A 14,232-nucleotide genomic window follows, 5' to 3' on the forward strand; every position below is an offset into this window, starting at 1 on the left:
ACGCACATATGACCGGGAATGCCACAAAAGCAAAAATCCAACTAGACACACACACTTACTATACAAGTGGCCCCCCAAAATATAAATATAACATATGTAAGACACAAAATACAGTATTAAAATTTGGCTTAAACCAAAACACGAGGTAAAACATACTTAGGCATTTAATTAACATTAACTTTGTCTTCTACGGACTTTTCAATAGATCCTCTGTCTCCTTTTTCTCCTTGCAAGTACTTCCGAGGGCAAGTAGAGGCCGTCCGAACGGCTCCACCACGAGACGCACTCCAGGTCGGGACCGTTCCTCTCACAAGTGGCTGCTGCCGGCAGCGTGCTGAGAGAACTAGACTCAGCGGGTTTCGAGAACACGAGACTGCTGTGTCCTGTCACGCTCCACGGCCCCTGTCTCCCGAGGAAGAGCAGGTTCAGAGAGTGACTGCGCTGGGCCAAGGAGGGGGTCTGGGCCCGACAGGCTCCTTCACCGTGTTGCAGGGCTCTCAGGGCTAACTGCTGGGGAAGAGCCTCAGAGAGACTGAAACACCAACTGGCAGAGCCTACCCTCCTCTACCTCCCCCTACCTTTATGAATCACTAGCACCCTGGGGTCTTGCTGTAGAAACCACTGAACTGCAGAAACAAAAAGTCCCAGAGAAGTGTTCATGCCAAACAGGCTGAGTGAGAAGGACGCAGAAATCCGAGTCCTGGCCACCTATACAGCAAGAGGACCCTCACATCAAGTCCCCCGACACACAGATGTCCAAGCAAGAAGCCCCCAAATCTACCTGCCTCCCCAGCACGCATGCATGCCCTTAACCCAATAATTCCATTTCTGAGACTCAATCTCAAGGAAATACAGAATTAAAATACAGAAAAGGTGACTACACACAAAGATGTCCATCAGTTATCTTCAAAGTTAAAAACCAGAAACAATATATGTGTTCAACAATGGGGAATGGTTATATCACATTAGAGTTCCATCAACTGAATATTCTGTGGTCATTAAAAATAATATTTACAAAAATTAAGCATCTGTTGGGACTTCCCTGGTGGCACAGTAGTTAAGAATCCGCCTGCCAATGCAGGGGACACAGGTTCAAGCCCTAGCCCGGGAAGATCCCACATGCCACGGAACAGCTAAGCCCGTGCGCCACAACTACTGAGCCTGTGCGCTAGAGCCCGTGAGCCACAACTACTGAGCCCACATGCCACACTACTGAAGCCCGCGTGCCTAGAGTCCGTGCTCCGCAACAAGACAAGCCACTGCAATGAGAAGCTCGTGCACTGCAACGAAGAGTAGCCCCCGCTCGCCGCAACTAGAGAAAGCCTGCGTGCAGCAACGAAGACCCAACGCAGCCAAAAATAAAATAAATAAATAAATAAATTTATTTAAAAAAAAAATAAGCGTCTGCCCCATTAGCCCATAAGGGCCTCACGTGTAGGCCGCAGGTTACTAATCCCAATAGCTTCTCCTGACCCTCCAGGAGGGGTGCTCTGACCACTCTCCTCCAGCCCCTGCTCTGTTCACACTTCAACCACAGAACCTAACACACATCCTGCTCTTTCGTTTTAAGTGTAGTACCTACACCGCCCCAACCACCTGATTACACTCTTGGAAGACAGAGGTCAAGATCTTGTCATTTCCAGTGTGTCTCTGATGTGACACAGCCCAGTGCAAGCAAGACAGAGGAGGTGCTCCATAAAGGTTCACCTGAACAGAGCACACCAGGCCAATCACAACAGTATAAAATAATGGCCAAGACTTACAGAAAAACACTGGAAGGAAACACCATATATCAAAATGTTACCTACATACAATGGGATATTATTCAGCCTTAATAAGAAAGGAGATTCTGACAGACGATACAAAGTGGGTGAATCTTGAATGCATTATGCTAAGTGAAATAAGCCAGACACAAAAGGACAAATACTGTATGATTCCACTTACATGTGGTACCTAGAGTAGGCAGATTCATAGAAAGAATAGTGGCTGCCAGGGGATGGGGGAGGAGTAAACAGGGAGTCACTGTTTAATGGATGCAGAGTTTCAATTTGGGAAGATGAAAGAAACTCTGGAGATGGACAGTGGTGATGGTTGCAAAAAGATATGAACGTACTTAATGACACTGAACCGTATGCTTAAAAATGGTTAAAATGGTAAATTTTGTTGTGTATATTTTATCACAGTTTCTAAAAATGTTACCATTTTTTGAGCACTAATCTCATGGGTTATTTCTGAGTGATAATCTCGTGGGTTGATGGCCCTGTTACGTCTGCCTCTCTCTAGTCTCTAAATTTCATACGATGAGCACTATTGCTTTGACAAATGAAAAAGTAAATTTAACCATACAGCAAAAAGAAAAACCCTTCCAAGTCACGTTAAAGACACTATAAAAGTGGTTCACAACCACTCCAAATAAGGGAGATGCTAGGCCCTCAAGGAAGCAGAGCGAAACCTTAAACGGGTCATGCAGGTGAGGTCAAGAAAGCAAGTCCTGGGTGAGCCAGACGATGCCACCCATCTGCACACACCATTCCCTGCTTGGGTCAGAGCCCGACCAGACGATCCAACTCAGGGCAGAGAACCAGAGGACGAAAACTGCCCTCACGGTTGGCACTCTGCCTGCTGGAAGAGAAAGCGGGGTTCTAAAGCAAAGCGACCCTGTCACAAGCAAAACACGTCGGGAGGAATCGTCAGCACAGGCGCCCGGCCTCTCGCACTGCAGACCTGTGTAGTGCCCCCCTTGCATGGTGCCGTGATGATTGCACACAGCATACAGGTCATAGATGTAGTCCTCAGGGTCCCGCCCGAGTCCGTAGGGCCGTCTCCATGGAGACCAATGGGATGGCAAACTCCAGCTGCTCTGGCTTCTCTTAACCACGTGAGGTGTCATGTCCAGGCCAGTCAGAGGGAACTTGACCATGTTCTGAAGTTTCATACGCTTGTCTCCTTCCTGTGGCAAGAAGAAAAACAAGTTCTGATGATATTTTCAGGCAAGCAGATGGTAGATCAGTTTAGCATGAAAGGCAGACCCTATCAACTGAAGTAGGGTTGAGTTACCTATCTGATGTTTCCAAAGACACATACAACACAGGGAAACAGATTAACAGTTTTATCTACCTGGAGGAACAGGTTTTAATATCACCAAAAATGGAACCAGCAATGATAATGAGCCTTCATTGCCTTACCTGATAAAGGGTTCATCCTGAAACCTCTGTCACGAAAGAGGCATGGAAAGTAATGGAATAACAACATATGTGAAGGGAAAGCACAGTGCTGGCACAGAACAGCCATTCACGGAACAGGGCCTCTTTCCTTCCCAACTCCTCCGACAAATACGTTAACAGTTAACAGTGACTTAACTTAATATAGTCATTTAGTTGACAATCTTGGGCAATCTGTATTTCCCATTAAGCCCACTGGGAAATCCAACCATCGGTTGAGTAGATATTTACCAAATGTTTCCTGCGTCTATGGGAGCTTTAAAAAATTAATCAGGCACAGATAATGCCCATCCCAAGGAACTATGGATCTACTAAGGGAAGAAAAATGTTCCTAAGAGAAAGGTAGGAGGGGTCTTGCATGGTCAGGACGGTCAGGCTAAAGAACCTGGACCTTGTTCTGCAGTCAAGGGAGAAGCACTGAGGCTTTGAGGGAGGAGGGGATGCCATCAGAGCTGTCATTAAGTAGTGCCCAAAACATGGTAGAAAGAGAAGAGCAGTGTAGGTTACGAAACCAATGAAAAGACACTGCAACTGCAACTGCAACCAGTTCGGAAGTATCAGAAGTTGGAACTGGCAGGATGACAGCAAGAATGGGGAGAAGGGGACACGTACAGGAGGCAGTGGAGAGGCACAACCAGGCCGAAGAGGTGACTGCCTAGGTGACAGGGACAAGAAAGAAGAGTCAAAGATGACACTGCAGTTTTGAGTTGGGGCACTGGAAGGGTGATGATATGTCTTCAAAAGAAACAGAAAGCAAAGGAAGCCAGTCTGTGTGTATGGAAGGAGACAGAGAAGCTGGGTCCAAACCCTCAACCGGCCGTCCCACTGCAGGTCCCAATGGAAGCGTACAGCTGGGACACTCAGGGCAAGTGCCCGCTCCTCACTACTACAGGAGCTGGACCCCAAACCTGTGTGTGAAAGGCCACCCTGGGGACCATGTGCGCGCCCCCGACACATTCACTTCATCGGCCAGCCCTAGACATCTCTCAAGTCTATCCAGGTCTCTTCATCTCCACTGCCCAACTCCACTGCGAGCCATCGGCCGGCCCCCTGCCCCGGTGACTGCAAAGGCCTCCTTCAGGTCTCTCTGTCTTCATCCTTTGTAGCCTCTAATTCTCCACACAGCAGCCTGAATGGTCTCTTCCAAGCACAAATTTGGTCACGTTGCTTCTCTGCTTCAGAATCCCACTCTGCCTACAAGGACTGCTTGGACGACCAGCCCCTGCCTGCTCTTCTACCTCAACGCACGCCTTTCTCCCCCCGACCCCCCGGAGCCGCAGCCACACTGGCCTCAGCTTTCAGCCTCTTGCACATGCTCTGCACCCGCTGCTCCCTCAGCCACTATACATGTGCAGCCCTGCTCCCACCTCACCTGGTACAGGCCTCCTCCTAATCTTCCCGATCCAAACTTTCTTACGCCAGGCTCAGACTCCTCCAGCGTCTACCTCTCATTTACCTCTCTTACAAGGGGGCTGCCCAGGACAACTCTAACCTTAGGAATGGAGAGCCTCTGTGGGAAAATTGACTCACAAAGCAACACAATTCAAAGCAGATTTTCTTTGTATGTATTTATGACTCATCTCCCCAACTGTACTCCTTGGAAGCAGGACAACAACCGTTATTACTTTAGGCAGAAATAGAATTCTACCCACCCCCAAGAAAGGCGCTCAATTTTTTTTTTTAAATCCCGAAGTACACTTACTTGAGCACATTTACAAATCTAAAGCAAATCCTCAGGAACAAAGTAAAATATCTGCAGTATGAACTAAAATGGTTAGGATTTAAAGGGTCACAGGAGGCACAAACTTTGCTCTGGGAAAGAACAAAACATGGCTCCAAACATAGGGGCAGATGTGTGTCTGCAACAGCACAGGATCACGGGATCAAACAGGGACACCAAAGCACTCCCCACCCAACAGCCCACCAGTCAGGGGCATAGAACCTTGGTCACAGCTCTTCTCCCTGTGACAGAGGGTTTCCTTACCTGTCGGAATCGCTTTAGGTGTATGATAAGCACGTCAGGCAGAGTCCAGAGGCTTAACGTAATGCTCCCCTGCTGCAGCTGCTTGCAGTGCGGGCACCGCCAGGCGTCATCTGGGGCAAGCTGAAAACAAGGAGCACGGCTTCTGTTAAGAGCCAGTTAAGGCAAGACTCTGTTACAGGAGACAGCCAGGCTCACTTCCTGGCCAGGGCACGGCACAACTCTGAACCTCCCCAAACTATGTATGATGGGAGTCAACAGAAAAACACAATTAAAAGTGGCGCCTGGCTAGAGCGGGCACCCAAACATTTGCTGAACAGATTCTCTCTCAAAAAGGAATGGCCACCTAGGTGACTACTGCACAGAGATGTCAGATGTCACAGAAGCACCTCACGCTCAGCACACTCCCAAACTCAACTCGCCGCCTTTCTACCAACATAGTTCCCTTTCCTCCTCCTCCTGTGTGTCCTACCCCAGCAAATCCCACAACCGCCCGTCAAGAGCAGAAGACGGGGGTTAATCCAGAGCCTCAAACCCTTCCCTCTTCCTCTGCTCCACGCCCATCCGAGGTAACACTCTCTGCCACTCCTCACACCTGTCTCCTCCTCTCCATCCACCTTAATTCAAAGTCCTCATTCACTCTTACCCGGACTTCCTCAAGTCTCTTAATTGTTCTCTCTCCCCCAAGCATCAAACTGCTCCAAACAATCCTCCCCATCCTGCTACCAACAAGATCCTTCTCAACAGCAATCTGAGACCTCGAATCCACATGTCACCTCTGCAGGCAAGGGTTTCAGGATGACAACACAGAGGTACTAACAGGGCATGTCTGGTAAGAGAGATTTTTTTTTTAATTAATTAATTAATTTATTTATTTATTTATGGCTGTGTTGGGTTTTCGTTTCTGTGCGAGGGCTTTCTCTAGTTGTGGCAAGCGGGGGTCACTCTTCATCACGGTGCGCGGGCCTCTCACTATCGCGGCCTCTCGTTGCAGAGCACAGGCTCCAGACGCGCAGGCTCAGTAATTGTGGCTCACGGGCCTAGTTGCTCCATGGCATGTGGGATCTTCCCAGACCAGGACTCGAACCCGTGTCCCCTGCATTGGCAGGCAGATTCTCAACCACTGCGCCACCAGGGAAGCCCCAAGAGAGATTTTTAAAATCTCCTCTGGATTTCAGAAGATGCATCAGATCTGGGACCATCAACACAATGAGGTAAGGGAAGCCACGGGAACAGATGGCAATGCCCACTCAGATGGAAGAGAAAGAAGCCAAGGACAGAATCTTGCAGAAGGCCGATTTTTAAGGGAAGCACAAAGGTCGAGAAACCACCAGAACCTGAGGCTGCATAGTCAGAAAAATAGGCAAATCAGAAGCATTCCTTTTATGCACGCCAAGAAAAGAGAGTGGCAAGAACAGGGTGCTTATCAGTACCATATCCCACGGAGAGGTCAAATGCAGACTGAGCAGAGGCCACTGAACTGAGCAAACTATGGGCCCCGAGAACTTCGGAGAGCAGTGTCAGAAACACAAGCCAGACAGACGACAAGAGGTTTGGAAGGCAGGAAAGGGAAAGACCTGAAATCACTAAATGGTAAAGTTACACAGAAAAGAAGAGAAAGACCGGCACAGCAGTTTGAAAGGGAAGCAGAAGTGAGGGAGTTATTTTTCCTGAGAGGGAGATCCTGTCATGTGTGTAGGAAAGATGGGGAGAGACAGAAGTCTGGGTGGATAGAAGTGAATCAGAAAGTCAGGCAGGCATAGCACAGGGAGATCAGCTCGCAAGAGGGAAGAGATATGGGGATATATGTATATGTATAACTGATTCACTTTGTTATAAAGCAGAAACTAACATACCATTGTAAAGCAATTATACTCCAATAAAGATGTTTAAAAAAAAAAAAGAAAATTAGGCAGGAGGAACCTAAGTGTCATCTGGCAAGTCCACATCTGTGCTAACATGCTAACTGTCTACAGACGTGGCCATCAGCCCAGTGCTCGTGGTAAAGGAACAGGTTGTTGTTTATTTGTTTTTTAATTTCCAATACCTCATAAACAGATACTCTTTTATAAGATACAATAAGAATGTCAAGGTAACGTCTAGCAGCCTTGTGACAGTTTCTACAACACTGCTCGACTTCTGTACTTGTCTCGTTGTAAACTACCACAAAGAGCTGCTGGGCCTGCAGAGCGCCCTTGGAGCGTGGCCAGCCTCGCTAATGGCCCAACAAGGAGGGCGACTAGCCCCAGAGGCAGCTGTTCACTCTCAGGCAGTCTGTTACAAAGTTCTTCCTCATATTAAGACAAAATCACGCTCCCTGTAATTTCCAATCTCTAATTCTGCTTTTTAGATAAAATTAAGCCCAATCCCTTATCCACAGGATGGCCCTCGAAGTATGTGAAAATAACTATCAGATCCTCACTTAAGGTCTCCTTCATCAAGATATACTGAGCCGCGCCATCCCCTATCCACACTCTCTGCGTGTGCCCCGGGATGTCAGTCTCTTAACAGTGAGCATTTAAGGTAATGAGAAGAGCAGTGCTATCACCATCTGAGTTCTGGACACTGTTTCTAAAGCATCCTTAGGGAGCCAACAGCGGCTGACACCCACATGACACTGCTGATCACACTGAGCTTGCAGACAACGCGACCCCAAAGTTATTGTCACACAGCCTACTGCTAAGTCTGACCTCCTCCTCTTCCATATCTGGACTGTTATTTTTGGACCCAGTGACTGAGCTCCCCAAGGAACACTCACTCATTCATTCACTGTAGCATAGATTTGCTGAATGCCTTCCATGGGCCGGATACTGCTAGACATGCTGGGGTCATTTTACAACCAGGATGGATTCTCTCACCTGCTGTGCCCCAGCCACAGTGGCCTCATTTCTTTTCTCAACCTTCCTCCGACCCCAAGACCTTTGCTTCCTTTACTTACTTGTTTATCCCCACTACACTGTAAACAAGCTGAGGGCAAGACTGTTGTCTGCCTTGGTCCCTGCTGTATTCCCAGTTCCTAGCACAGTACCTGGCACACAGTATGTACTCAACAGACGTGTACTGAATGAACAAAGCCCTATTAAAATGTATCTGGCTAGCTTGAAAGATCAGTGAGATGTTTTGTAGAATACCAATGCTGTCATCTAGTAGATCTGCTCACCTTTAAGCTTTGTGACATTCTCAGACATCTCCCAAATCAATTAAAAAAAAAAAAAAAAGCTAAATAGGATAAGGTGCTACATACAGCATATGATCAACCAGTTTCAAAGCCAATTATTTATACAAGCCCAAGATTGGAAAAATATGCCTAATGAAAAACTATTAAAGGAATTAGCGGTTAACTGCTTGGGGGAGAAAAGACTTCGTGAGAAGATGAAAACTATTTTCAAATATTTGAAGGACAAACAAGTAGAAGAAAATGAAGCCCTGTCCTCTGTTCTTAACGACCTGAGAGTTCGCCTGCTGGCTGTAGCAACCAGGGACATATTTCAGGTTAACGTCAGTCACCATCAGAGATACCCAAAGAGAAAATGGTGTCTCTGTAAAACAGCGGCTGGATAATAACCTATTTGAAATTAGGCAGAACCCAACCATTAGAAAAAAGAAATTTTAAAGCCCCCTCTGACCCTGAAATTGCATGATTCCCTATTTGCAAGAGTGAGCAGTAAGAATCAGTAGCCAGAATTATGATCCTAAACATCAACTCAAAATTAGATGAACTCAAAGTGCTCTCGTCAAGGTTTCTCAAGGTGCCTGAACCTGGAGAGGTTTAAAAACCACAAAGGCCTGTTGCACAGTGAACACCAAGAGTGCCTTAGTTCCTTGGTTTCAACTCTGTGCTAGAGCAATGTCTGTTCTTTTCCTCTACACTGAAAGCTTATTTATCCTTTTTAAAGTATTCAGAAAGTCAGCACATATTAGTTGTATTAAAGGGTATGAATGATCCAGAATATCCTTCCATAAATGTAGTTCGTGTAGTTTATCACGAACTACAGTTGCATCTAACTGAAGATCTCTAGTATTAGTGGTGGTTTTGTAACTATGTGTTTATTATAGGATCTTCATCTCAAAATAATAACAGAAGGATTTGAAGCTGCAAAGAAAAAGGCACTTCAGTTTTGGCAACTAGTCAAAATATGCAAAGAGATGAACAGTGAAACACTTACAGACATGGCCAGAACATCTCTACATACTAAAATTCATGCTAAACTTGCTGGTGTTTTAACAGATGCTGTCGTGGACTCCATTTTGGCCATTAAAAAACAAGATGAACGTAGTGACCCCTTCATGGTTGAGATCACAGGGATGAAACATAAATCTGAAACCTATACAAGCTTAATCAGAGGTCTTGTTTTGGATCACGGGACATGGCATCCTGATATGAAAAAAAAAAAGTAGAAGATGCATACATCTTCATATGCAATGTGCCATTAGAATATGAAAAAACAGAAGTGAATTCTGGCTTTTTTTTTAATAAGCATGCAGAAGAGAGAGAGAAATTAGTAAAGACTGAAAGAAAATTTGCTAAAGATGGAGTTAAAAAAATAATAGAACTTTGAAAGAAAGTGTGGTGATGATTCAGATAAAGGATTTGTTGTTATTAATCAAAAGGAAATTGACCCCTTTGCCTTAGATGCTCTCGCAAAAGAAGGCATAGTAGCTCTGCACAGACCTAAGAGAAATGTGGAAAGGCTGACGCTTGCTCGTGGTGGGGTAGCTCTAAATTCTATTGATGACCTAAATCCTGATTGTTTGGGAAATGCAGGACTTGTCTATGACTACACACTGGGAGAAGAGAAGTTTGACTTTACTGAGAAACGTAACATCCGTCACATTACTGGTCAAAGGACCAAATAAGTACACACTCACGCAAATCAAAGATGCAATCAAAGGTGGCTTGAGAGCTGTTAAAAATGTCATTGATGATGGCTGTGTCATTCCAGGTACTGGTGCAGTGCAAGTGGCAATGGCAGAAGCCCTGATTAAATAAAAGCCCAGTCAGTGTAAAGGGCAGGGCCCAACTTGGGAGTTCAAGTATTTGCTAATGCAGGGCTCATTATTCACGAGGCTCTTGCTCAGAACTCTGGTTTGGACCTTCAGGAAACACTAGTTTGAGTTCAAGCAGAACATTCAGAATCAGGTCAGCTTGTGGGTGTGGACCTGAACCCAAGTAAGCCAATGGGAGGAACATGGGAACACTACTATGTAAAGAAACAGCTTCTTCACTCCTGCACTGTAATTGTCACCAACATTCTTCTGGTTGATGAGATCATGAAAGCTGAAATGTCTTCTCTAAAAGGAAGGCTGAATTGAAGCTTCCCTTGTATCATCTGAGTCATGAAGACTCTACAGAGTGATCCTAAGAATACAGCTATGGAATTTTGCTCCAAGCTTCAAATGATTTTCAAAGGAATTTTCTTTTCCCACATGAAAAAAGGACAGAATACTGGCACCTATTCAAATTCTGAAGTTCTGAAATTATAATTACAGTATTTTTTTAATTGCACTGCAGTGTACACACATACAGCAGGCCATATTTATCCAATAACAGGATGTTTTGCTTTAGCTTCAGTTATATAAAAATATATGTTAGATAAACATGTTATCTACCTTGTTATTAAATATTCCTGTTGGAAAAAAGAAAAAACAAAAACACGTAGGCAAGGGTCCTATCCACTATTTGTCCATCCATTCATTCAAATATTTACTGAGTACCTACGATCTGCAAACACTATGCTAAGTGGTCTAAAGCATGTTGTCCAACAGAATTTTATGTCTATATCTACACTGTCCAATACGAGTCACTAGCCACGTGTGTCTCCTGATCCCTTGAAATGTGGCTAATGCAACTAAGGAACTGAATTTTTAATTTTAATTAATTTTAATTAAAATAGTACCTATGTTCTTAGTTCCAAAAAGTTGAGAACCATTGCTCTAGCTACTAAGGAAAATAATTTAAAAATCTCTAAATTGAAACAAAAATATAACTTTATCATTAACCATTAAAAAGTAAAAAAAAAAAAGGAACTATACAAAGGTTCATGTCTAGAGCATTTCATTTAATCAAGGTTTTCCAGAAATTTAAACTACTTTTTGTTAAAATCCTAAGAGGAATAACACTAAGATGCACATCACATGTGCAGAACCTATGTAAATGCAAAAATCCTTGGGGAGTTTTCTGGGGCATAATTTGTTTCTCCACTGTCATCTTGCCCTGGGCCCTCCCTACTATCCTCACCACCCAACAAATGCTGCCCAACACTTACCCGCTCCTCTTTGGTGTAGAGTTGGAAACACTGGGATAAAGTGCAAGTTTGAGGCTGATGGTGACGCTCCCTTTGCAGCCGGACACTTTCTGCATCAGGGATATACTCATCTTCGGTATTTACAAACAAGCTGCGATCAGAGGAGAAAAAGCATGTATTAGAGAATGTCTTGGAAAAGTGACACAAAATACAATTAACAGCTTCACAACGTGGCTGTAAATTCATAACCAAAAAGGTCAATATGTAGGAAAGCAAAAGTGGCAAGGCAACTTTTCTATGTTCCAAAATGTCGTGAGACGTTCTCTATCTATAACGTTATTTTCAAGAAATAACTTGAAATTGTTTTTTCTGGGATTGGGCACAAACTGTACTGATTAATTCATATATTCTTGTCCTTTGTATCAAAGGGCATGCATTTGGCAGAACTTGCTAGGGTTAATGGGTCTGTAATAAAAATCAAAGTAATTTGACCTACACAGTAGTTAATGAGTATATAGCTTCTGTCTCATTAGCAGCAGACAAATGTTCTAAGGTTTTGGGATCCAGACGACAGAATGTATAGGAGAGAAATAATAAATTACTTAAATAAAGGATCAGCAACACACTTGGATACTTAGCTGAAGAAAACAGAGGTTTGTGTTTCAGCTAATTTGAAAGATCAAAGGTATGCTATCATAGTGATAATTAAGACAATGACTCTACAAACACTAAGTAAAAAAAAATACTTACAAATCTTTTGTCTCCTTGTCCCATTCTACCACTAATTTCACGTGAGCAGTGCCACCTGGTCCACAAGATTTTAGTGCCCTATAGGATGGGGAAGGAAGTCACGTATTACTTTCTAAATAAATGATTTTAATTAAATATACATCCTATCTGAAATCTGAAATCATAGTGTGATTGCTGAAAATCTTCATCATCGTTCCCCATCAGAAAAGGTTTCTGACCATTATAAACTCTTATTTAATAACTTGATTACAACTGGACTGAAAAATCCTTAAATTAAAATATTCAATATGGAAATAAAGATATTGGAAGAAATTTAGTACCACACTATAAGGTTATCCACAATAACTCTTAGCTGTTACGATCTTTCCAATTTTTGTCCAATATCTCACCAAATCAATAGAGATTGGACGGGATGATAGTCTCTCTGGGAACAAAGTCTGCTCCTGCATCTCTCCACCTGCCCCCATATGCCATGCTTGGTCCCTGGACTGTGCCCACACCAATGTAAACTGTGCCTTCCTACAAGGCACCCCTCAAGTTTCACCTCACTTATTTCCCCTGAGCTCCTTGGCTCCTTCGCCATCTCCTGAGATACAGCATTAACAGTCAGTATTACTCATCAAATAGTTTTTAAGTTTTGCAATGTTTTGGATCATTATCTAATCTATTAACTCTAATCTCTAAAACCAAACAGTGAGTTGCTTTCAAACAGAACCATGTTGTATACTTTTTTGGAATCCTGAAATGCAGGCACTACGATATTTGTTGAAAAAGTCATTATAATGAAAACAATAATGTGTTTTTATATTTATATGTATCCATATATGTATCGTGTGTCTATATACACTTATCTCTATTACTTTATTAATAACAGAAGTCTGTTAAAGCACAGAGATAGCAGAGGGGAGAAGACAATTCTGAGGGGGAGAGGAGGGACAGTGTGAAGAGAGGCTCAAAGGGAATGAATTATCAACAGAGGAAACTACACGTGCAAAGGCACACATAAAACCATATTGTGCGTTCAAACAACCCTCAGTACTTTGATGCTGCTGAATGTTTAAGATAGTGGGGAGAAGAAAGAGGCCTGACAGAAGGGAAGTAGTCAGGGTTCAAACTGTGGAGAACTTCACATACTGTGGAAATTGGGCTTTATCTTTGAGGCCACGGGTTACCATTTAAGGATTTCAAGGAGGAAAGTGTTATGATTAGAATTCTACTTTGGAAAACTTTGATCTTGGTGAATATGAAAGTGCAATTCATCTGTGGTCCTGAGACCGATCAATTTACTTTCCTAACATCAGTACTCTAGGCTTTCCTGATTCCAAAAAAGATCATAAAACATATCCAACTCAAATATGAATCAAAAGTAAAATAAGTGTTTACTTTCTAAGTGAGCCTGAAGGACCTACCACACTTCGTAGGAAATTACATCAGACATCACTACAAATTACACACAAACATATATGAAAGTCTAGAAGGTGATTTCTTTTTTTTTTTTACCGTTCTACTGTTGGGTGGCACAGGGGCTGCTCCTCCTGGGGCAGCAAGTATGTTATTCCCACAACACTGACCACTCGCAAACTGAATGGACACACCTGCAACAAATGGCAAAGGCAAATCAGGCTGAGTTTCTCTTCGAGGGCATGTGGTTCACTGGGGCATTTCCAAAACAGATTAGAGGGAGAGCAAACTGTTTTGCAAAATGCTTCTCTACAACATTCTGTGAGGCTGTTGAGCCACTCTAATACACTTTAAATATGATTGCCCCAAATGCAATTTACATATCAAATATGTTATGCAAGACAAGTAATATGTTACTTTAGCTGAACATTAATATAAGTTTTCCACGGATACCTTAACAAAGAAATCATAATTTTGAAAATATACAGATAGTCTACAAAATCTCTCCAAGCTGATCACGTGCTAAACTTTATTAGACAAACATTATAAAGGAACACCTGGCAGTGCATGGAAAACCGTGCCGTGGCCAGCTCCCTTCGTAAAATGAGGGACAGTCCTCATTCTGGAAAACCTG

The 14,232-nt window shown here is 43.6% G+C and overlaps 1 protein-coding gene and 1 pseudogene across 4 annotated transcripts in view; one reads left to right on the forward strand and one right to left on the reverse strand.

The window, feature by feature from the left end:
* Positions 1-14,232, reverse strand: part of USP31 (ubiquitin specific peptidase 31) — a 95,964-nt gene that overhangs the window by 25,449 nt on the left and 56,283 nt on the right. For all 3 annotated transcript variants that reach the window (XM_082430940.1, XM_082430941.1, XM_082430939.1), the window contains 5 exons: positions 13,698-13,792; positions 12,198-12,275; positions 11,469-11,598; positions 5,206-5,325; positions 2,725-2,950 (listed from right to left, as the gene is read on the reverse strand). In XM_082430940.1, coding sequence (XP_082287066.1) covers positions 2,725-2,950; positions 5,206-5,325; positions 11,469-11,598; positions 12,198-12,275; positions 13,698-13,792 — 649 coding nt within the window. The remainder of the gene's footprint in view (positions 1-2,724; positions 2,951-5,205; positions 5,326-11,468; positions 11,599-12,197; positions 12,276-13,697; positions 13,793-14,232) is intronic.
* Positions 6,051-11,189, forward strand: LOC309645647 (T-complex protein 1 subunit zeta pseudogene; annotated as a pseudogene). Its single transcript has one exon. The product of its transcript is annotated as a T-complex protein 1 subunit zeta pseudogene (transcript).

This window comes from Balaenoptera physalus (genome assembly GCF_965194825.1).
Source record: "Balaenoptera physalus genome assembly, chromosome: 16".
NCBI classification, from domain to species: Eukaryota; Metazoa; Chordata; class Mammalia; order Artiodactyla; family Balaenopteridae; genus Balaenoptera; species Balaenoptera physalus.